Source organism: Moschus berezovskii, chromosome 6, assembly GCF_049115385.1.
Source record: "Moschus berezovskii isolate FMDL1 chromosome 6, NW_MosBer_1.0, whole genome shotgun sequence".
Classification (NCBI taxonomy): domain Eukaryota; kingdom Metazoa; phylum Chordata; class Mammalia; order Artiodactyla; family Moschidae; genus Moschus; species Moschus berezovskii.
In genome coordinates, this window is record NC_142465.1 from 117,543,076 (window position 1) to 117,567,392 (window position 24,317).

General features: G+C 52.2%; 1 protein-coding gene across 4 annotated transcripts in view; it reads right to left on the reverse strand.

The window, feature by feature from the left end:
- Positions 1-24,317, reverse strand: part of PACSIN2 (protein kinase C and casein kinase substrate in neurons 2) — a 110,082-nt gene that overhangs the window by 15,245 nt on the left and 70,520 nt on the right. For all 4 annotated transcript variants that reach the window (XM_055396493.2, XM_055396490.2, XM_088837538.1 and 1 more), the window contains exons 2-4: positions 18,237-18,372; positions 3,606-3,762; positions 1,403-1,638 (exon numbers count right to left, since the gene is read on the reverse strand). In XM_055396493.2, coding sequence (XP_055252468.1) covers positions 1,403-1,638; positions 3,606-3,762; positions 18,237-18,296 — 453 coding nt within the window. In that variant the 5' untranslated portion in view covers positions 18,297-18,372. The remainder of the gene's footprint in view (positions 1-1,402; positions 1,639-3,605; positions 3,763-18,236; positions 18,373-24,317) is intronic.

The window sequence follows — 24,317 nt, forward strand, 5'->3', positions numbered from 1 at the left end:
CACGCAGCTCACCATCTAGCTTGGGGAGGCAGCTGCAAGAAACAGGGAACAGAGTAAGTGGGAAGGTGGTAAGTGCCAAGGAGGAGAAGAAAGCAAGGGAAAGAGGCAGGTGCACTGGTGGGTCTGGGCTATAGCCATGCGGAGAATGGCTGAGGAAAGCCACACGTGCGACCTGGAGCGAGACTGTGACAGCGGTGGGGTCTGAGGGAAGAGATGGCCAAGCGGGAAACCTAACACAAGAGGAGTGTAATGTTGGGAGAAAGGGTTATAGGCCACATTCCATATTTTTAATGACTATTTTACATAAATACACACACATATCTATAGATACAGGGGCGTGTGTGTGTGTATGTGTGTATGTGTGTAATTTAATAGATGCTTAACTGAGCCAAAGTCACAGATTTCATTCTAAAGCAGAAAGCTGAGTTTGTAACCAGAGCCTCATGAGGGAGTTTGCCATCATAAACGGGTCCAGAGACAAGAAAGAAGAGAAAGGGGACGTGGCAAAAGATAAGACACAGAGTAGACAAGGGAAGTCTGCTCAGGGTGCCTCTGAGAGGGAGGGAGGCAGTGTGGTTCCTGAAGAAAGTCCGTGATGGGGACGGGACTGCAGGAAGTGGCAGGGGCACCCTGAGCAACGGGAGCGGGCCAGGCTCCAGGTCTGCCTATGCTAAGGGCTGGGGCGTAGGAATGACAGGCTCTGGAGAACCAAGGCTGGGTGAGACTCGATGATTTCCATTTGCTACTTTAAAAAAAATGAGTATCAGCATCACTGCGAATTTGAGAGGAAGACTCATATAAGAGAAAGAACCATTTAAAAGTTCAGGGTTGGGGGTGGCCTTGTTAGTGGTTGACAGTGTTTCTGCGTGTCACCAACAGCTCTTCTAAAACTGTGCTATTCAAAATGTAGTCCACAGGCCAGCAGGCACAGCATCACTCAGGAGATTATTAAAACTGAGCATGAAAAGGGCCCACTTCTGACCTCCTGACCACTTATCTCTACAGGTGGGGCCTGTGAATCCGAGTTTTAGGAAGCTTGCTTAAATTAAAAAAAGCACTATTCCACAACGGTTTCATCTCAGATAACCTTTGGCAACTGAGGACTTACTATTCTGAGAGACCAGAAGGTTCATGACATGGGGGGCAGGGGGTGGGGGAAGAGCTTCAGTCTTGAGCTCTAGGCTGTGTGTGGGGTTCTCATCCTACTCCCAGGACAGGAAAATGGGTGGATAAGGATTCTGTAAAAAAGGCACCTGAGGCACTCAGCAGACCCCCTGTGCCTCGGCAGTGGCAGGAACTCCCAGGAGGGCAGGAGGGCTGGCCAGGGGAAGCAGGTGGCAAGTCAGGGCAGGGTGGGGTGGGGGGGTGCCCTGCGGGCAGGGCAGGGCTGGGGCAGATGCACCTCTTTCAGCTTCTTGGCCCAGGGCTTCTGCGCCTTCCGAAAGCCATCCTCGGCTTCCTTGGTCTCCTTGAAGCCTCCCATCATCTGCTTGTGGAAGGCATCCTTCTGCCAGTTCTTGATCTTCTCGAAGTCCTCGTTCATCAGCGAGGCCTTCACCTCCAGGTGCAGCTCGCTCACCTTCTCCGCCTCAGTCATGACGGCCACCCAGGCCTTCTCCACTGTCCCGTACTGGGGCCCTGGTACAGGAGAGAAGCTGGTGGGTCACTCGGCACTGTGGGGCCCAGACAGGCCCTGGGAGGGGATTCCCTGTGAGTCCCCCTTGGCGCTTAGGATGGGGTTTTAGGCCGGCAGTCTGGCTGCCTGGATGGGAGGCTTCCTTTTGGCTGTTTCAGATATTTTTCTCTCAGTGCTGTTCCTTTTTCAGTTCCTGGGATGAGGAAGAGAATAAGGAACTGAAGCTGGATCTGTTTTCTTTGGTTAGGGAAACTGGGGGATTACACACATTTCCTTTTTGTAAAGAGACTGAGCTCTTGAAAAACCCCAAGATGAAGTTTCTTCACCTTGGAAGTTTTGATTTGCTTGAGGTTGGCTAGAGAGGAAGGGCATTCTGAAGTGAAGTGACCTCTCTGCCAGGCCAGTCTGAGCCCACCTTCTCGGGATCCTGCTGGCTCCTGGCTTCCCCTGTGTGGGACCACACATTCTCCTGAGGCCCCTTCCCTTTTCGACCACATATTCTCCTGAGGCCCCTTCCCTCCATGAGGGGCTGGGCCCTGGAAACAGCTTGTGGAATGAAGGCCTGAACCCTCAGCAGAATGGAAGCCCCGGCCTGGGGAAGGAGAGGAGACAGGAATCTGGCTGGCTCTGGCCTGGATGGAGCTCTCCAGTGAGTGGGGAGGGTTGCCTGGGTCGCCTCACTCACTGTTCTCAGGAAGAAAACTCCTAATCTGACCTGTCATTTTGCTGAGGGTGTAGCTGGCCTGAGGTGACAGAGAGATGGGCTGTGACAGAAGCTGAGGATGGAAAGGGAGGACACAGGGCCTGCCCTCAGGGTGCTCCCAGGGGACAATGACTGTTGGAGCGGGTAATGACAAGAGAGACATGGTGTGTGTGCGTGAGCAACTGTTAGCCCCTCAGGACCTCTGACTTCTCACCTCTACAAGGTGAGCAGCTCCTGGTCCTGCCGAGGACCGGTACCCACAAAGGCAGAAATAAGAGTGCCTTGTGAACCTCAGCTTCTGAGTAAGCAGTGTGGACGCTGCTGACAGCTGGATCCTGAGAAAGGGACTCAGGCAGGCAGAAATAAAACAACAGCCACTGCTTACTGGAGGAGCCGGCCCACCCCAGCCATTCCTCACCCACGCACAGCCGCCCCACTCTGCACCAGGGCACTGTACTCTGCTCAAGAGGTCACCCATTTCAGCATCCAGGGAAAGACACGGAGCTGGTCTTTCTAACAGGAAAGACCCCTGCTGCCTGGGGGCCCCTCACCCTGGCCTTGCTTCCCCTGGTTGGCTCCTCCAAACCCACCCTGAAAAATGCCCACTAACCCACTTCTTACCCAGGAAATCCTGTAGTCAATAAAGCTCCCCCAATACTGCTGGGAAGTACATTCTGAATACCATCCACACATCCATGGTAGCACTGTCATTGAGCTCTAGAATCGTCTGAGTGTTTTGCGAGGGACGGAGGGAAGGTAAAACCTGCATCATATAATGGGTTTCCCTGGTAGCTCAGTCGGTAAAGAATCTGTCTGCAATGTAGGAGACCCAAGAATCTGTCTGCAATGTAGGAGACCCAGTTCAATTTGGCTGGATGACACCATCGAGTCTTGCCTGACTGGCTAGTTGGCCGAACTTACAAATAAGCAGGCATGGTGCCAGAAACCATGGTGCTGAGCAGCAAGGCCCTTGACTGGACAGCAGGCTACTCGAGTCTGGGCCCCGAAGGAGCTGCTTTGAGTTCACTTGGCAAGTGCGGCGTGTCCTCTGATGACAAGGACTGCCATGGGAGGCTCGGACGCTGCTAGGGGACAGCAGTCCTGTGTCCCCTGGAAACAGGGGGAGAGCTCACTTGGCCTGTGCTGCTGGGAGAAAATCGCAGCCCCCAGACTGTGAGACAAACTCCTGCCCTGATCTTCCAAGAAAGGAAAGTGGCCAGAGAGGGTGGTCGGTTTGCCCCAGACGCCCCGTGGCGGCCCTCCTACCCTTGTCCACAAGCTGCCTCCAGCGCCGGGCCCACTCGGTGAGCTGCTGCGCGTAGGCCTTCTCGATGCGCGCCCGCTCATGCAGGCAGTTCATGAGGTCGGTGCACAGGCGGTGGCCGTCGTCGATCCGCCGGACGGTCCGCTTGTAGTTCCCGACCTAGGGAACAGAGCCGCGCTGAACGCGGGGCCTCCTGACGGCGGCTCTTGGGCGCTGCGCCCCTTCCCGCTTCAAAGGGCCCCTGCATCGTTGATGACAAGCTACCACCGGCAGGAGCAGACAAAACCGAGATTTGAGATTTGGAGCTTCAGTGTGGCCCATGGGCCAGGGAGGGAAACAGACCCGCGTGAGAAGGGTTGTGAGGGAGCGAAGCGAGGGGCTGAGGGCACCCAAGGGGGATCTCACAGACTGAGGCCAGGGACAGCTTCCCAGAGTAGGGGATGTCTAGAAAGATGGAAAACAACAACAATAGAAACATATTTTTTTAGTAACTCAGATTCGAGTGACTTTATAATTAACATTACAGACCCTTGGCTAAAGGCCTTTGGAGCATTACTGGAATTAGCAGGGTCTTAGGTGTCTATTGCCTTGATGTCACCATACGCTGGATTATTATTACTTTGCAATTAGAGCTAAAAACACTATTTCCCACCTACTGAGCACCCACCATGTGTCAGGCACCACAGGGGGTGTTTTACACGCCAAATACTGCCTCTACTTTAATGAGCAGCAGTAACTGTCCCCATGTTAAGATGAGGACACCAAGGCTCAAGGAAGTTTCGCTGTTTGTCAGGACCCCACGGCAGCAGTCCTAGAGACTGGGCTGCTGCCAAGAGTTTTCCACATGTTCCAAGTTGGGGCTCGATGGCAAAGCTCAGACTCTGTCTGCTTTGACAAGGGCCAAGGTGAGGCTTGACTATTTTTTCTCACATATGAGAGGAGAGTTAGCTTATCTAAATTATAAATAAGAGTAATTGAGAAAATAGTTGTGGCTAATGTGGAGTGAAAAATCGAAGTGTTTCATGTGTTTAATTCTCTGACCTGCTAATTAGAAAGGATACTATGTGGCTGATACTGGAGCCCTTGCAGGAAATATGACAGAAAAATAATCTACTGTATTTGCAACCCTTTCTTCCCGCTGTCTTAGAAAACCATAGTCACCTTTTTTCCAGTTTTGCAATTTCTAAAGGTCTCTGCCTGGCTGAGCACTCTCGTATTTCATCTCTATTTAGGGTCGATCTGGAAGTTCCTAGAGAACACGGAAAACTAGTACCCACTTCTACCGAAAAGGGTACAGTCCTCTCTCTGCTGTGTGCCTCTGACTGATGAACAGTTCAAATGACCTGAGTTCCCCCATCTCGTGCTGAGTTAGCCAGGTGAAGAAAAGACTACAGTGGAGCAGCAGGAAGATCTTGCAAAGAGAGAGAACACACGGAGACGGGCACTGGGAGAGCAGGCGACTGTGGTCTTTTCAGGAAAAGCTGTCCTTGAGGCCAGAGCTCTGGACAGGCTGAGGTGACCCCACTCCCATGGGAACCAGAATCCTGGGGAACAGCAGCTCACCAAGACACAGAAGCTGAACCTGAGCTTCCAACTCCATCCTTTAGCGGTCCCTTTTTAGGAAGGAGAAAGCAAGCATTTCACAACCAGTCAGAAGTGACTTCACATGTTCACTTTGCTTAAAATAGGGCCCTGCTGTCATTTTGAAATTTACAGCCGGATGAAAAACATACCCAACAAAACACAAACTCGGTGTTGCTGAACTGGTGGCGAAAAGAGCGAAGACTGCAACAGCTCGATGCAGACTTGACAGCTGACATGAAACCATGATGCAGACCTGGTTTTCATCTCACTGTTACCAACAATATTCACACTGGCAATCAATATTAAAATACGCTGGCTCCCGGAAACCTGTCTACCTCTTTGCTTTTCAAAACCCTTGCGAAAAGCTTTAGGGAAAAGGAAAGGATATTTCTTAACAAGGTACACATAGGCACAGCGCTTCGAATTAGCACACATCACACATAAATGCCGTTCATCTTTAAATGACAACTCTAGAAATCTGAAAAGCAGCAAGGAATGCGAAGGATGTTTCTGAACGTGTATGTTTCAGGTTTCAATGCTGGCACTGCTGGGGCCAAGGGGACAAGAGAGTGTTCGTGACAACGGGTGCCCGGACACGCCTGCGACAGCTGCCTGCTGCCCTCTGCTCAGGCAGAGGCTGCACGTGGGCTAGAGACTGGCCATCACTTCAGTCCACACAAAGGGACACCCACCAGGTCTCCACCCCCACAGACCACACAGAAGAGGGCAGTGTGTTGACAGAAGGGAGACGGCCTGACAGCATGGAGACCTGGCCTGAGAGAAGTCCATCAGAACCTGAACGCGGGACGCAGAACGCAGGGGGAGGACTAGACACTTAGCGGGGGCTGGGTGCAGTGTGCGGCATGGGAGATGGGGTCAGTCAGACAGTGAGAATCTTGAGGGTTGGGCCCTCATCCTGAAGGCGCTGTGCTCAGGGAACGGGGGGGTGCAGGAGGGGGGAGCCCTGCAGGGTAGGACTGAGTAGCCTGCTGACTCCGGGCCACAGCAGTGGGGATCAGAGCAGGAAAGCAGGAGAAAGGTGGGGGTGGCAGAGGCAGCAGGACTCGGCTCCCAGGCACTGCGGGTGGTGGTTCCCGTGGGCTGGACTTATCAGGCCGAAGAAGCAGAACCCCTCCTGCCCAGAGCTCCCCACTCAACTGCCTGGTCCTGCCTGGGGTTCCCCGGAAACCCAACCCGCCTGTTGTCCTAAGTGCGTCTCAGCCACTCTACCCTTCCCACCCATAGGCCCCCACTGGGCTCTGGGTTGCCTGTGTGTCTGGCTCCCCTCTGCCCCCAGGCCTGAGAACCCAGCCTCAATGAGCCTTGGTTTGTTCGGGTCAGCTAAACGGAGTCTGAGGCTGGAGCTGGCAGAACATCTGCATAATCGGGGGTCAGAGCAGAGCCGGTGCACTCCGCCTGAAACGCAGCAAGCTTGTAATTACAGGGGTGCTGAGAAGGGCAGTTCAAACAGCTCACACCAGTTCCTCATGCATCCTCTGGGTGTGAACAGTCTGGAGCTGACTCTCACAAGGACACTGGAGAAGGCTTGCTTCTCTGACTTCACGGCCTGTTTACCTTGGCCGGCTCCTTTCTGTGGAACACGGAGGCCAAAGAAAACAGGAAGGCTGGCGGATTTGGAAGCAGGTCAGTGGGACCCCTCAGGACCCCAAGTGGATACGTGGGAACGTGCACGCGGGTACACAGCTCCTGCCACCCGTCCACCCCCAGTGCCGGCTCAGTTACCATGGGAACTGTGGGCCGACAGGTCAGGGAACCTATAGGGTCATGTCACAGACATCTTCCACTTTGCTCCTTTTACCCTTCTCTTTGGTTGGTGACCATCAAGCCCATTTCCCAGACAAATTACCTGATTACAACCAAAGCTCCAGGGTGAATCCAGTGGCCCAAGTGAGAAGAGAATGTGGCAGAACACCCCAAAGCTCATGCTCTCCCACCCCATGCTGCCTCGGCCCTGAGACTCAAACCTGCACGCCTGTGGCTCAATATCAAAGAATCCCGGCGGAGTCTCGGTGTCCCTGGAGCCCGAGGAAGCGTTTGGCTGTCTCACTGCTGACTCGATGCACAACACAGGGGGGCTCCTAGGCCTGTGCCCCGGACCACCCTGCCCTCCCCTAGCCAGCCCTCTGCCCACGTGCAGACCAGAGTCCACAGGACACGGCCCCACACGCCCTCTGACCGTGCCCTGACGGCATGGACCTTTGTCTTCCTCATTGACCATCTTTCTTGACTGCCTTCCACTCACTGGGTCTCGGCACTCAATCAAAATGGGAAATGTTAAACCAGACAGAGACCAGAAGGAAATGGAGACAAACACCCTTGTGACTTAGGGCAGTGGAGGATCCCTTAAGTAAAATTTCAGAAGTAAAAGCCCTAAGTGTACACACCCACACACACACACAAATTAAGGATTTCTGTTCTGAAACCAACAACATGGACAAAGTTAACAGAGTCAAATGCCAACTACTAGTTTGGCAAGCAGTCAGTGTTGACAAGGGACTAAAAGCTGGAATATCCCAGGAGATCCTATATATTAAAATCAACATGAAAGAGAGGCCCCTGGGGGAGATGGGCAAAGGTGTGAAGTGGTAGCTTCAGACAGATGTAGAAGTCTGCAGGACTAACGGCCCGAGTGAGATACTCATGCTCACGGGACTTAGAGGAATGCCCATGAGAGCAGCAACACAGTTCTTTACCTCAACAGATGGGCACACTGAGAGTGCAGGAAATGCCCAGTGCGGGGTGGAGCTGGGCACACAGGACCCCTTCTGAATACACTGGTGGAAAAACAGCCTGGGTCAAGCCTGGGACAGACAGGCAGTAATTAAGTCATTAAACATACACTGCAGAAGGAAACAGCAACCCACTCCAGTTATTCTTGCCTGGAAAATCCCATGGACAGGATCACCTGCACCCGCAGACAGGTGACACCAATTCCCCACCACAGGGTCCTGCTGGCTGATCCACGTGGGGGCCACGAGGGCCCTTCCAAACACTGTCCCCATGCTCTGCAGTCACAGCCTGCTCCACACAGGTCACAATGGTGCATGTTGAGCTCCCCGGCCAGCGGACTGCAAGCCCCGTGGTAATGGGCCTCGCACACAGAGGTCTTCCATCAGCGGCGGCATCATAATAGAGCACACCTATACTCTGCTAGGCAACGTGCTCACAGCTCCACATGTCGCCTCATGTAATCCTGTGACGGTCCCAGACAGTGAGATTTTACAGAAAAGGAAACAGGTTTGAAGAAGCAAAGTCACTCAGAGTCGTGCAGTCGAAAGGAGGCAGATCCCACCTTCCAGAATCTTCCTCAGGCAAAGGCGAGAGAGGGTGCAGAGCCCAGGCTTACTGGGTCAATCTCAGGTGATATGTCTGCTTCCAACCAGCCCTGCAAGTTCCAGGAAAGGCCACAGATGACCTTGATTTTACCCTCAGAATGCTCATGCCCTTTAACCTGTGACCCTGCAGGCCCAAGACAACTGCCCTCTCTATACCCTGGAGAGGCAGGTCCAAGAGTGAGCCAGCCATGCCAAGCTGACTGGACAAGAAAGAAAAGCTGCTGATGGTGGCCCTCCAGGCAAGAGCACAGAGTCAGCGACAAATGCTTCACCCAAAGCTGCTCCAGGATGCCCAAGGCTCCAGGATTTTCTCAACCACCTTGAAAGACAAGCCTTCAGGAATTCCTTAATTACAGGCCTGCAGAGGTGGGCTGAGTGGGCCTTGGCTGTCTTGTTTGAATCCATCAGGCCCTGGCCCTCTCTGATGAGGCCACCTTCCCTCCACCTCCTCTCACGAGGGGAGCCACAAAGAACTAGCCCTGCCCTGACAGAAAAGACTGCGTCTTTCTGCCCGCATTTCTGTCCCTTCAGCTGTACCCATGCTTTTAGATGGGGGTAGCCATCATACGATAAATCCTGGACATTTCTTCAAGTTGTCCATTCAGACACACAGGAAGAGAGGAGACAGGATCAGATGATCTCTGAGGGACCGTCACAATTCCAGGATTTCTAATTGAATAGTCTGTCAATGCCACCAGCTGGCTGGCTGCCTCTTGGAGCACTCATAACTCAATGATTGAGGGTCTGGTGATACCCTCTTGCCACTCACAAATATGGGGTGAACACCTACTGTGTGCCAATGACTATGCCAGGGACCAGGGATTCAGTGGTGAACAAACTGTCGTGGTCTCTGCCTTTGTAGGACTTGTGGTCAAGTAACAATTACAGATGGTAACCACTCCTGGAAGGAACACTCCAGGTGGTCAGGGCTGCCTGGAGGAGGGCGAACTCTGAGGCAAGAGCAGACGGGACCTCTGGGGCAAGGCTGCTTTCTGAAGGCTTGAGGTTGAGGCCCACAGAGCATAAGCTCCACGCCATGCCATCCCCTCCAGGAAGGTCCCCTCTCTGTCACTCTTGAAGCGATGTCTGCTGTCACAAGCAAAACGTGGCAACATGGGGCGCTTGCAGGCAGGGACTGTGCCTTCATTCTCCTCCCTCCACCATGCCAGGCACACAGAGAGTACCCTCTAGCGTGTCCTCAATGCCCGAATGGTGCTGGGAGCGGAGATTCCGTTCTGTGTGGACATGAGGGACTGAGAAGGCGCTGAGCGCCCAGCTAGAGGCGCAGGCAGTGAAGTGAGTCATGCTCCTTTGTTCACTTCTCTCACCAGTGAGTCCTTGAGCTCTCCCCACGAAAGCGAAAAATCAGCTCTCAGAACACAGCATCAGACACACATTCCACAGACGACAAGTGAACAACCAATTCTGCCAAGGACAGACCAGCAGAAGAGCCCTGCGGTTCTTTCACAGCACTCACCCGGCTTTCAGTCAAACTCGGGTCCAGGTCAGTTTATCTCTAAGTCCCTGGTGTCCAGGCAGCTGGGAGGGCTCCGGGGGCAGCCCTGCTGTGCCACGCTTCCCACTCACGTTCCCTGCGGAGCACTCAGTAGAGCCCACATCCGTTCACACCAGCAGGGCCTCTTTCTCAGGCACCCTTCTTCAGTCTACCCCCACCCCTAGTCTGAGCCTCCCTTTCCTAACAGGAGGTCACATCTGATCCTAAGGCTGTAAGATCTGTGACGCGTGCTTGTAAACACCAAAGAGGAAGCGGGATCCCTGGAGAACGGTGAACTCTGTGCCTTGCTCTCAAACTGTCTCTGGGTGCCCTCGTTTCTACAGGAGCCCACCCCCAGTTCTCCAATCTGCCCTCCAGTTCACCCCCCATCCGGGCTCCTAACTCACCCTGTCCTGGAACAGAAGGTCTTGGAGCTCCTCACCTCAGCGCTACCCTGACCAGGCTCCCTATTCTGAAAAAAGGATATTAATGCAGTTCACCTGGCAGGGCCCCGAGAGGGTCAGACATGGAGGCTCCTTGCCGGCCTGCCACTGCTCTTGTTCATTAACAGTCTCCGTCTGCAGCCTCCTCAAGCCCGACCTGTGTGCGCTGGCTCAGCTCTGACCCATGTTGGTCCTGTCTCTGCCGTGGGCCTCACTCTGGCCCCGCTCCTGGTTTTCAGTTCTCACCCCCAACATTCCCCAGACTAACCTCCTATTCCTGGAATTTGTACTCAAGTAGGAGGGTGAAGAAGATGAGGCTCATTACCCTGCAAGGCACCTTTTGCTCTTTTGAGCGTGTTACAGCACAAACCCCGAACTTTAACAACGTTAAAGATGACTGCATTATCGTCCTTTAATCTAAATGCTCAAAATGACAAACTGAAAAATGGATGAAGGGGAAACTGAGAGATTCCAATTTTCAGACGTAGCTCAAAGGCAGAACAAAATAACGTAGAGAGGAAGGATGTGCTTAAACAAAGTTTGTTTCAGACCCCAACTCCTCAAGACTGGCCGGCCAGGCTCACTGCACTCTGCCCCTCCAGGAAATGTTGCTCAGATGTCAGAATAAAGGCCCAGCGATGTCTGGGGACTTGCCTGAGCACAGAACATGCCCCACTCGTGAGCCATTGCCCCGAAGACCCTGCACGGAGCGCTGTCTCCCCGGCACGTGTGTACTTGCACACGCTCCTTCAGCCAAGCGCCCGGGAAGTGGCAGGAGCACTTGGCTGCCAGGTGGCAGCTCACTGCCCTCTTTCACTACCCCTGCACTCCAGCAGGCACTGTATAAGTGGCACCTCCTTGTTGTGAGAACTGCTGCCAACCCAGACAATGAGACCGGTTTCAGCTCTGTAAGTAAGGGCTCGCTGAAGACCAAGCCACTTCTGGCAGAAACTCCAGCAGTGAAAGGAACCCCCAGGGTGAAAAGCCAAATGATCGAGCGTAGAAATTGTCAAATTGGAAAAGTGAGAACAAACAGCGCTTCCTCCAGGCAGCACCCCTTTCCAGGCTTACCCCCTCCTCAACTTGCTGCTGCCACAGTGTCCCACCCCTCCCCCAGTCCCCTGGTCCACCTTTCATGACTCCCGTTTAAAAAAAACGCCAAAAAACCCTGCCCCACAGAACAGAGCTCCTTCACCCCACCTCTGTACCTGGGTCCCTCAGCACTAAGCTCACTGCACCCACACCACACATTTGTATAAAGACGTCTCAAGGGAGCTAAGCCACTACAGGCTGCTTGAGCTCTCAGGACTTCTCCAGTTCTAAAAGCATGCATTTCTATTATTGAGTAGAAATAGAAAATGTTTTCTCCCACAGGGCTCACACAAGTTACTTTTGCCATCACTGAAATCAAGTGAGAAAATAAAAGTTAATCTTCAGAGGATAAGCTTGATGGCAAAAAATCTTGACTGTTCAATTCTTTCCAGGAAAAAATGGAGTGATTCTTTACTGGGCGTTTAGAACAATGGTGTTTAGACAGGGGAGGTACAAGCCTGCAGTGAGCGGAGGAAAGACCACCTGATTTGTCTGCCTTCACTTGTCTCCACAGGTGTGATGTTCACATGTGATGAGGAGACACATTAGAACCAGTCGGGCTCGCAGACGCTATCTCTAGTCCTCACGCCCTCCCTGGGAAGCAGGGATTAGCAATCCTGTTCCTCCCAGGACTCTGAGCAGGTCATCTCTCTCTTCTGAGCCCTCAGGGTTTCACAGCAATGAATGTTGGCACCAGGGCTGAACCCAGACAGGGGGCAACTTCACGTCGAAGCAGATGCATTTGAGTATGTGGCCTCTCTGCAAACAAACATGTCTCTTCTCGCTCCCAGGAAGCTGCAAGCGGAGGCAGGAGAACATTCTAGAGAGCAGCGGCTTGAGCACCCAGGTGGCACAATCCCTACCCGGGCCTCAGTTTCCCCACCTGTCAAGTGGAGCTCACAATCGCAAAAGCAGTGGTGAGGACTGAGTACACACGGAAAACAGCAGGGGCCTGGCACAGAGCAAGTGTGCAACAAGTGCCAGCCCCTATCACTAGTTTGCACTTCTAAACTCTTCATCCTGGGTTGGAACTTGCAGAGAGTACACAGACCAGAAACACACAGCTTCCGTGCACACGGCTCCATGACGTAGCAGTGTGCACACACCCCAGTGTGGGATACAGGGGGCGGCGAAAACCGCTGCTCAGTGTGGCTGGAGCCCGGGGCAGAGCTCCTGGAGTCTGGCAGCTCCCAGCACATGCTCAAGTCCTAGCCACACAAAACTCATGGTTTCACTTTGAAGGCGATGCAGAAAAGTGAAGCTTCCCACGCAGGGCAGGAATCATGCAGGGTTGCTTTTCAGATGGGCTGTCTTGGCTGCAGGGAGGACAACAGGTGGAGCATCCGGTGGTACGGGGGGGCTGGTGCCCTATACCTTGGTCACGGCTCAACAAACACCAGGGCTTGCTTGTAAGAATGAATCGATGGATCTGTTTGGAAACTGTGGTGAAATAAAGGCAGGCCACCAGCCTGCTGGGAGCTCTGTCCGAGCACTGAGGGATGAGGAAGAGGCTGACACACCTACAGCAGGGCTGCTGTGCAGGGCGGGTCCCCCAGATCTGTGTGTGTGGGCAGGAGGGAGGCAGAGGACACGTGGAAGGACCACTGCTGCCCAGAGGCAAGGAGACAGTCGCTTTCACCCCCTTCTGCTTCCACTCACAGTACCCGCGCCACTGCCCAGGACTGCCCGCCACGAATGTTGGCTCTGGGGTCCCAAGACTGTGCACTCATTTTGGGACCCCAAGACTCAGCCCAGGGCCTGGATTGTGGTAGATGCCAAATCAGGCTTTATGGAATCCATGAACCTGGGGCAGCAGCATCTTCTAAATGTCACTTACAAAACTGATCTCGAAGGATGGGAACAGGGGATCCCATGCTACATGGACGGCTTTCCAGACAAAACCCTGATGCCCAAGGAGATGTTCTCATGTGCTGTGCCAAGTCCACAGTGCTCAAGTCTGAGAGGAACTGCAGAGAGAACCTTCTCTGAAGCAGACGGCAAATACTAGTCATGTGGCAACTCTTTGGGGCTAATGTTCTACAGCAAGACACTGATGTCCTCTTCATCTCCAAAATATTCTCCTCCAAGGCTCCCTGTGCCCATGGAGAGTGCTCATAGGCCAGCCCCAGCCTGGCGTCACCTGGGGAGGCCTGAGCTCTAACGGCACCACTGCTGACAGCTGAACAGGGCTCCTCCTCAGGGATGTGAGCCAGTTGCAGGGTTGGGACCCAGCAATCAGCAGTCTGCCCTCCCAACCTGGCCCTCAGGAGCCCTCAGAGACTGAGGCAGCAGCCCTCGGGCCTGCTGGGCCCAAACCTGCTGTTGTGTTCCCAGAACCTGCCAGGGCAGAGGGCAGCCAGGCTTCCCCGGTGGCACTGGGAAAGCAGAGGCAGGGCCTGGAAGTGGAGATGTGGGGGCATGCCTGCAGGCTCCCTGAGTGAGCTAGAGGACTTGCCAGAAGCAACTGAGCCACCCACACCCCGCTGGGAAGCCTGTGGGCAGGATGGGCCAGTCTCCAACTCCAGCCAATTGGCAGCTAAAGGAGTCACCCTCTTGGGGAACCGCCTCCACTGAGCCTCAACCAATCTGTGCCCACATGACTGCTCAGCCCCCAAACAGGCCCTTGGCTCCAGAGAGGTCAAGACCCTCAGCCTCTGCAAGACCATGCTCACTGCAACCTCCAGACGCTGCTCTGGCCTAGAATGCTGTCCCTCCTCCGGGTCCCAGCCCCACCTACCTTTTCTGGTGAGGCCAGCAGTGGGTCCCTCTCTGAGCGCCATGCAGAGCTGCAGCCTGACCTCAATGCCCTCGCTCTCTGTGGAAGCCACCGTCCCTTCTCCTCCATTGTGCGGATCAGCCCCCCACCCTCCTCACTTCTGAATGGTTTCCTACAGTGTTGCGGATACAGAAAGTGTCCCCTCCAACTAACTACTAACTGGCTGATATGTCCCTGTGAGTAATCCCTCCTCCTCCCAAGAGCACCCCTTGTTCTTTCGTCCGTCTGGTGAACACCTGAGTGCTTAGCACCAACCCTGCCACCTTTCCTGCCCCCTCCTCCAGGGGGAGCCCCGCTGGCCCTGTCCGCCCCAGCAAACTCCACAGCAGCTCGCACAGCGACCCCTGCGTCCCCCGCCTCAGGGCGCTTCCTCCCGAACGTCACAGGCTCCCGCGGGCAGGGCCACGTCTCTTCTGTGCAGATGCACGGCCAGCGTGCAGAAAAGGCCAGCACGACCCAGCGTGCGCTGGGTTATTCAGTCAGCACCTTGTGGTGGAAAGGGGGAAAATCAGGCGCAAAAGACCTGCCACCTCAAGGCTTCAGTGCTTTCCTTAGATTTGTGCAACAGCCCTGTGGGGTCACACCAGTGAGAAGTGGCGTTCCACAGGAAAGAGGGACCTTGCCGGCAGCCCGGAGACACGCAGCTGGCAGCATGCATTTGGGTTGCTCAGAGCTGGTTCGGTTGAGCAATCACACCTCTGCTCAGGGCACGACCGTCAAGGTGGGCAGGAGAGGGGAGAGACACTGCTGATCTGTACAAACTGAAGAGCAGTGTCAGGGACAGCACCACCAGATGAGCAGAGCCTGTCTAGAAAATAAGCCCATTTGCCTTTGTATCCTTTGGACGAGAGATGTTCTTGTCTACTGACACTGCAGTTAAGAATTTAACAGGGAGCCTAGGGGTTTACATCAGTGACAGGGCTTGTTCAAGGCACTTGACTTAATATATGCTGACAATACACACTGCAACTTTCACCTACATTTTATTTTTTTAACAAGCAGCTGAAGACTTCAGCTACTTGTTAAAAATTAGCTACTTAATTTTTCCACAGAAGTTTCTGACATCAACTGGGTTATTAAGACAGTGCTGACCAACACCCCCCATAGGAGCAGATTATACGTTATGTGTATGTGTAACGACACCCACCCCCTGCATCAGAGGGTCAGAGCTCCCAGCCAGCACCTGTCTTGATGCCTGACACCACTTTACATGTATTCATTCCCTAACTCGGGCTTCCCTACCAAGGTCCGATCCTGGGGTTGGCAAGATACCCTAGAGAAGGGAACAGCTACCCACTCCAGTATTCTGGCCTGGAGAATTCCATGGACTGTATAGTCCATGGAGTCACAAACAGTTGGACACGACTGAGTGACTTTCACTTTTACTTTCATTCCCTAACTCTCACAATGCTAGGATGTGGCTACTGCTATTATCCCCATTTTACAGATTGGGAAATTTGAGGATAAGAAAAAGTAGTATCTTGCCTAAGCTAACACACACACACACACACACAGTAAGTGACACGGCAGGGAGCCACACACACACACACACACAGTAAGTGACACGGCAGGGAGCCGCACCCAGGCCACTTGGCTCCCAGCCTGTGTCTGAACCTGTCCCTGGCCTCTCCAGGTCCACCCCTCAAGGGGCCTTTTGGGTGCGCTAGCTTCCAAAAATAAAATGTAGGTGAAAGTTGCTAGCCTCCCTGTACTGCCACCGTGCTCCAGGCAGGCGCTGACTGAGGCCAATGGCACTGTTACCACAGTTACCAAACAGGAGGTTTCCCCATGACTGTAAAGGATTCTGCCGAGAGTTTCAGATCAGTGTTGAGACAGATGAGGACCTGCATTTCTAAAGGCCGGCTTCACAGGAGCTCACAGGGAGGCTCTGCAGTCAGCGCCGGGTCCCCGAGGGCTTCCACGGTGCTGGCCAGGCCACGGGCTCAGGGCCCAACTGTCTGTGAAGCCAGACCTGCCTATGGGCCATGCAGGTCCTGAATCCAAGTCACGTCCACCTGCATCTCAAAACTGCCTGTTCTGATCCAGCTTCACCACCAATCCTCCTGCATGCCGTGAGAGTGCACCTGACCACACCAAGGGGCCATTGCTGCTGAGTGGCTGGGACGTGCCCACAATTGTTGCTGCATTTGCTGAGGTGTTTCCCAGATCACACGGGCCTCTGGCTACCGAGACTGAGCTCCAGCCCAGATCCCCACCAGCAAGTTTGCCTTGGACTTCCTAGGTAGCTCAGTGGTAAAGAATCCGGCTTCTTGCATCTCCTGTGTTGGAAGTTTGCCAAAGAAATAACAGGGACTGAGGCAGTCATACTTGCCATGGGAACTCATGGGGCCTAGCACACAGAAGGTGTGCTCAATAAACACTGACTTCTAATAAAATAAAAGTGTTAGCTAAAAGGCAATGATGACCTTTCTCCCAATATACAGAGAAGAAAAGTGTTCAGAGAAATTTGAGCTGGGCTCCTGTGATCACCTGTCTGTGTTAAGGCTGTAATATAGATAGTATTTGATGTCAGACAAAATCACACACCTAATTAATCTAAGTTCACAGAACTCCATGCTTGTCTCCAGCAAACCGCAGGCTCCACCATGGGGCTCTGCAGCACTCAAGCCTTTTGTCTCAGGAAAGCATCACAGGGCTCTGATGTTGCCATTCTTGTTTCATGATGGCAGCCTGCCTTGAAGACCAGTACCATCATCCCTCTTAGAGCTGAAAACCCTGAAGCTCAGATCAGTCAAGCAACTTGCCCAAGGTCACACAGATGGCTAGTAATGGCACAGCTGGGATCAGAACCCAGAGCTTTCCAAATACAAAGCCAGTGCTCTTTCCAGTAAGCCCACAGCTGCTGGGATGGTTCCAGGGGTTTTGACACATGTCTAGTTGCTAAGTTGTGTCCTGATAAGACTCTTTGGTGATCCCATGGACTGTAGGCCGCCCAGGCTCCTACGTCCATGGGATTTCCCAGGCAAGAATACTGGAGTGAGTTGCCATTTCCTTTTCCAGGGGATCTAACCCACCCAGGAATCAAACTTGCATCTCCTGCATTGGAAGCCGGATTCTTAACCACTGAGCTACCTGGGAAGTCCAAGAAGCCACATAAACAAGATTTCATAGACTCTGTTTTATCCAGCAGGTAAGAAGTAAGTGCCCAGTGGCTCAGCGGTAAAGAATCTGCCTGCCAATGCAGGAGATGTGGGGAAGATCCCTGGATCAGGACGATCCCCTGGAGAAGGAAATGGCAACTCACTCCAATACTGTTGCCTGGGAAATCCCATGGACAGAGGAGCCTGGCGAGCCATGGGGTCGCAAAGAGTTGGACACGACTGAGGGATAAAACAACAACAAAGAAATAAGTGGGACTCGGGAAGAATGACCTCCATTAAAAAACAAACAAAAGACCCAAGCCACAACATAATCTGATTAGGAAAGGAATTCATCGCAGGCACAGACAGACAAGTTGTTCAGCCTCCTGGCCACTTGTCTGCATTGTCCAACGTGACGTCACATCACCACCATCCATTTTTCTACAAAACTCAAGAGTAATGCCGCTTCTGAGACCAAGCCTGGTAATTAGTGTATGTCATTTCAAGTCACAGCAGGGTTGAGCACGGAAAGGAAGCTATGAGAATGGACAAGCTGATAAGACCTTAATGAACACCTCTAACCTCTTCTGGTGTCAAACTTTTCTAGCGAGATAAGTTTACCATCCTCACAGAGAGCTAGGCCATACTCGCTGCCACTTAAATTGGAGGTCTGGCTGGTTCTGGTGTATGTTCATCTCATCACCCCAGCCCCAGTCAATAAAGAGGGGGTGTCAGGCACCACTGGCTTGGTCTCTGCATTCATACGGAAGAAACCATGGGCATTACCTCCCAGAAGCTGTCGCTGGACACTTCAACTCCAACGGAATCATCGTAAGTGACAGACATCTCTCCGAAGGGTGGGAGCAGCAGGGAGAGCTTAAATTAGAGGTCCGCTTCAGATGTCCCAAATCTGTGGACACACCTATAAAACAAAAAACACAACACTGTAGGTTCTAAATTCCCAGTGTAAAGAGGCAAGCTGTCTCCACTCCACAGCTTCCATTTCCATGAGTGCTTCAGCGTGGCACAGTCCACAGTGTCTCCTTCAGGTGGAAGAAAGTCAACACACTCCAAACTTGGCGCTGACATACATGTGTGTGTTATATGTGTGGTGTGTATTTCACACTAACAAGTAAACCTTTGCAACATCTTACTGAAGACTTTGAAAAGCTTTCTGAAGAACAGTCTGCATACTGCATACTTAAATCAATAGGCTGATAACCTTAACGCCTCATCCCTTGGAGAAAGGGGCAGAGACCCTGTGAGGAGAACAGGCAAAAGCAGAGCCACTGCATCTCTGGGCTTGCCCTGTTCCAGCCTGTCCTACTCATCCCACATGATGAGGACCTGGGGCAAAATGTGAGTGGAAATAATCCATCTTTGACACCTGACTCCACTCTCCAGTCCCCACCAGGCTTTGCTTGTGTTGGGGGCTGTTTCCCTCTTGCCATGACTGGCTCATCTCAGCCACTGAGGCCCTGGATTCAGACCAGTTTATTCTGACACAGTCTGTGTGAGGGTCAGCTAGAAGCAGTAAAGACAAACAAGCTAAAGTGATCGTCTCTGAGCAATGATTCAATGCTCTAAATTCAAGTGAGGGCAATGGGTGATAATTTCCCCTGCTAGAAGGATGAAGCTGAAGGACTCCCGCGACGTTCACAAGCACAAATCACACTGATGGAATGACCCATCCACAGCCCCATGAGATTCCCTGACTTCTGAGTGACAGAGGAAGACTCCAGCCTCCTTCACAGCACCCTGCACTCAGATCTCACAGCCAGAGATCTGAAACACTCCTACCACAGTCAGGAGGCAGCCGAGACGTGGGAGGGAGAAGGCAGAGTGATCTACACTGTATACTTAGAGGTGCAAGACTCTGTTCTAGGTGTCTTCCAATGCTACCGCACTTAATCCTGTGACTCCCTGTGAGACACACACAGGAAGGAACACGAGCTGCCTGGGCTCTGATCCCAGACGCGCTGCTCATTAGCCAGGCAACAGTGGGCAAGGTGCCTAATCTCTCTGAGCCTCAACGGCCTTACCTTGTAAACAGGAGACAACAATGTAACCTGTATCACAGAATGACTGTGAGGGTCCAACACGGCCGGACATAAAGGGGGAAAAGGGCATGGTGCCCAGTAAGTGACACATACTAAGTCACAATGTGTTTGTTATTAGAGAGTAGGTATAATCACTTTCATCTACACTTTACAGCTGGTCACCCAAGCAGGACACCAACTGTGCCTGCTTACGAGGCACGATACTCTATCATACTAAGAGGTTTTCTAGAAATAATCTCAAGTTTAAATATATCAGGTGTCTCATAACCTAAGGTCTAACTGTGGATTAGAAGGTTTAATCTGATGGACTTCCAGCTTTCAAACTTGAACACAGCCCCCCATTCTCCATACATTTAAAGAGCAAGTTATGGTGCCTTGCGGCCAAGCACCCCACACGCATGCACTCCATAAGCAGGAAGAGTGGCCTGAGTGCCACACATACACTGTGCCTGGCAGCACGCTGGCAGGACCTCTGCTCCACAGTCACAGAGGCAGTGTGTCCTCTTGACCATGGGATATTGCATTGGCTGGGCAGGCTTCACAGGCCAGGGCCCTGGTGCTGCATCTCACAGCATCCCCTTCCAGTGGGATCCCATGCTCTGAACCAGGGCTCTCCTAGAAGCACTCCAGCCCACGACTGCAGCAGCAGAGAGTTTTCTAATCAGAGCAGCTGGTCTCTGCGGCAGGCTTCTCAGGGAATATCTGCTCTGGCTCAGGCAAGTCTCAAAGAGGCCAAATCAAGCCCTGGCTAAGCTGCCTGGCCAGCCCTGGGTAGCAGCTTCAGGGAGCAGGTGCAGGGGAGAGAAGCAACTTGACACCTGAAAAGTTCACTTTCAGGGAGTCATTTTTTGCCTGGGTTCATTCCTGGCTTAGACACTAACAGAAGATCAGTTCTGCACAAGATTGATTAAGAGCCTGTGAAGTGCCAGCATATTAAAAAGCAGAGACATCACTTTGCTGACAAAGGTCCATATAATAAAAGTTATGATTTTTCCAGTAGTAATGTATGGATGCGAGACTTGGACCATAAAGAAGGCTGAGTGCCAAAGAAGTGATATGTTTGAATTGTGGTGCTGGAGCAGACTTCTGAGAGTCCCTTGGAGACTCAAGGAGATCAAACCAGTCAATCCTAAAGGAAATCAACCCTGAATATTCACTGGAAGGACTGATGCTGAAGCTCCAATACTTTGGCCACCTGATGCAAAAGCTGACTCAGTGGAAAAGACCCTGATGCTGGGAAAGATTGAAGGCGAGAGGAGAAGGGGGCGACAGAGGATGAGATAGCTGGATGGCATCACTAACTCGATGGACAAGAGTTTGAGCAAGCTGCAGCAATTGGTGATAGACAGGGAAACCTGGCGTGCTACAATCCATGGGGTCGCAAAGAGTTGGACACGACTGAGCGACTGAACTGAGCTGTTCTGGGACCTTATCTTCCCATCAAAAGTGTAGAAAAAACAAATTGAAACTTGAGAACAAGAAAATCTAAGATAAAGATGTACAATTCATCGGCCCTTCTCCTCCCACTGCTAAAAAACACATCCGTGGTCCCCCATGTGTAACCTGGGTACACAGCAGGCCCTCAGAAGATGACTGCTGAATACACTCTAAGAGACTTTCTTCAGGAATCCAGGCATGACTGAGGTGGGGGAAATAGTTCCCCGATCTCTGGGTTCCAGTGACTTCTGCTGCTGATGGATGTAAACACTGCGAGTCAGTACGTACTAAGTTGCTTTAATCATGTCTGACTTTTTGCGACCCTATGGGCCATAGCTCATCAGGCGGCTCTGTCCATGAGATTCTTCAGGCAAGGGTACTGGAGTGGGTGCCATGCCCTCCTCCAGGGATCCCCCCAACTCAGGGACTGAATCCGCATCTCTTATGTCTCTTAGCAGATGGGTTCTTTACCACTTGCGCCACCTGGGAAGCCCCTAGTCAGAGCCATTCCTGAAATGGTGGGCAGAATCTCAAAGGTTAACAGAGGCTGCCAAGGGTGCCCTTGGTCCAGCCTGGGAGCTGGCATAACTTCTCTCCTCCCATCTGGGCCTGATAAAAGATATCAGGTAAGCAATGGTACACATTACATAAGTACATTCAGCTCCCCCTAATGTCCTTAATTGGCTCCAAGAAATAAAAAAAGAACAGGTCATTAGGTCAAAAGGCTATTACTACAAAGCAAGAACATTCTCAGAAAAGGCGCATGTAGCTTGCGCATGCATGCTAAATCACTCAGTCGAGTCTGACTCTTTGCGACCCCAAGGACTGTAACTCTATCCATGGGATTCTCCAGGCAAGAATAGTAGAGTGGGTTGCCATGCCCTCCTCCAGGGGGTCTTCCTGACCCAGAGATCGAACCCATGACTCATGTCTCCCACATTGGCAGGCAGCTTCTTTACTATTAGCGCCTCATCTACCCTCAAAGTCAGCCTTGGAGAAGCCATGTCTAATCCTCTGTGACTTCAGAAGGCAGAGAAGAAGGGAGGCGTCCTTGCTGCTGCCCACACACAACACTAGCCTGGCCTGTGCTGCCCCACAGGCCTAGCCATGAGCATATGCTGGGTAGAGGGTTTGTTCCTCCCTCCTTATCCAGGGCGGGAGATTCTTCATTGATTAATGAACTGACTACAATTTCTTCTAGGCCACTATCTGGCCCAGAGTGAGGGGAGAATCACTTCTTCAGGAAGGATTGGATTTCTCATTCATCCTACACAGCAATGTTGGAGAACTAACCACGTGCCAGTCACTCTAAGTTCCATGGATGGAGCAATGCGCAGGCCTGGTATCCAAGTAGGGCAGACTGACACACAGTAAGGTAAAAACAGCCGCGAGTGTGAACAGGGCTAGAACAGAGATAAATGAGGTGCTATGAGAGACTGGAGGAAAGCTCTTACGGAGGCAGAATGGTCATGTCTCTCTGAGGACACAAGGTGGAGAGCAAGTGGGTGTGTAAAGGACCAGGGAGGGGCCTTTCCAGCAGAGGGCAGCCCCTGGGAACAAAAGTCCTAGCAGCAGCCCCAGCAGGGCAGGAGCCCACAGACTTGCCTTAGGCAGCACTGAGGACTCCAGGGAGGAATGGAGCTGCATGGCAACTCAGATCTATCTGCTAACTGATAAAAATTCAGGCCTCAAGTAGCTGTAGGATGCACTACTGAAAATCAAGCATCCATATGCATGGTCTTCCATACCTGTCCTTACCTGCACTACCTCTCAACATGTGATATATCTGACAAAAAAGAAACACCTAGCCTTTGATCCAACTAGTTCTTCTAAAACTTTTCCTACAGATAAACTCACCCAAAGGTCAAAGGTAGGGATTCACGGTGGTACTGATTTTAATAGCAGGAAGAATAAGATACCGAAAGCCACCTCACTGTGCATCAAGAATCAAAAGTGCTGATACAGCCCTGGAGTGGAACATAGGCAGCCAGAGGAGAAAGGGCAGGGGACCGTGTGTACAGCCGTGGATGAAGGACGCACCAGTGTTCCTGCATATCAAGTGGAATCAAGTGTGACACCACAGATACAGTCTGATCCCACTGGTATTAAAACATAATCAGGGACTTCCCCGGTAGTCCAGAGGTTAAGACTCCGCACTCCTGATGCAGGGGGCCCAGGTTCGATCCCTGGTAAGGGAACTAGATCCCATATACCACAGCTAAGACCCAGGGCAGCCAAAAAAACCCCCCACACAATCAGGTACCCACAAACTATTTTGTTTCCAATGATTTCTTCTGGAAAACTGAACATTCCTCAAAGGAAGAGATAGAGATCAGCAAATAATGTGACTTATATGTGCGCAGAAAGTCCCAGTGGGTCTCAAACTTGTGGCAGTGGGGAACAAACGTCCATATTTTACCTCGTCACCTTCTAAACTATTTGAAAATTTTGACTATCACCACGTAATATTTTTAGGACACAAAAACCCATTAATGAAAACACCTCACTTTGTTTTGTCAGTGGCCTGTGAGGAATGAAGGAGTGGCCCTCTGCGCTCCATGACTGCACCACAGCTTCGGAGAGGACGGACCAGCCCCTCTTGAAACCCCAGCAGCTCTGCCGGCCAGAAGCACCTCTCCGCTGCACGATCGCAGTCATCTCTCCACAGTTTCCTGGCTTCCCCTGCCTTTCAGTTTATTCTCAACACAGTGACCCTTTCAAAACTCAAATCAGAAGACCACAGAGCGGTCACTCGATAAAAACTTGCTGGATGGATTCAGGATGAGAAAAGCTGAAGTGAAAAGTCTGGGCAATTTTGATTCATACAGACTGAAGATCCACAGATGGGAAATAACTGAGGCGTTTATGTGAAGATGTTTTGGCTCCAGTGGTTAGAATTCTTCTATAAACACTACTGCACATGTTAAACTAAACCGCAACTGATTTAGCAACCACAGGGGGGCTGTGTGGCTCAGGGCCGGCTATCTACCACCAGCCACACAGGAAGCCCTTCTGCTCAGCCCCAGGGGCCGACCACCAGCGGGGCCCACAAGCTGCTGGGAACCCTCTGCCTCCAGCCTCAGTTCAGGCTCTCCCTGTATGTCCAGTCATTTCCTCCTAAGAAAGGATGGGGTTGCCTGCTTTTCTTTAGCCCTCAAGCCACCTCCCACACGGGGGCTGCTCAGGGAGTAAGACCTGAAGTAATACACTGCTTTACACAACCGACAAAGCAGGAACACTTTTTTTTTTTTAATGGCTCAAATGTGCAGCACAGCCTATTTTGTTTCCAATGATTTCTTCTGGAAAACTGAACATTCCTCAAAGGAAGAGATAGAGATCAGCAAATAATGTGACTTATATCTCTGGAACA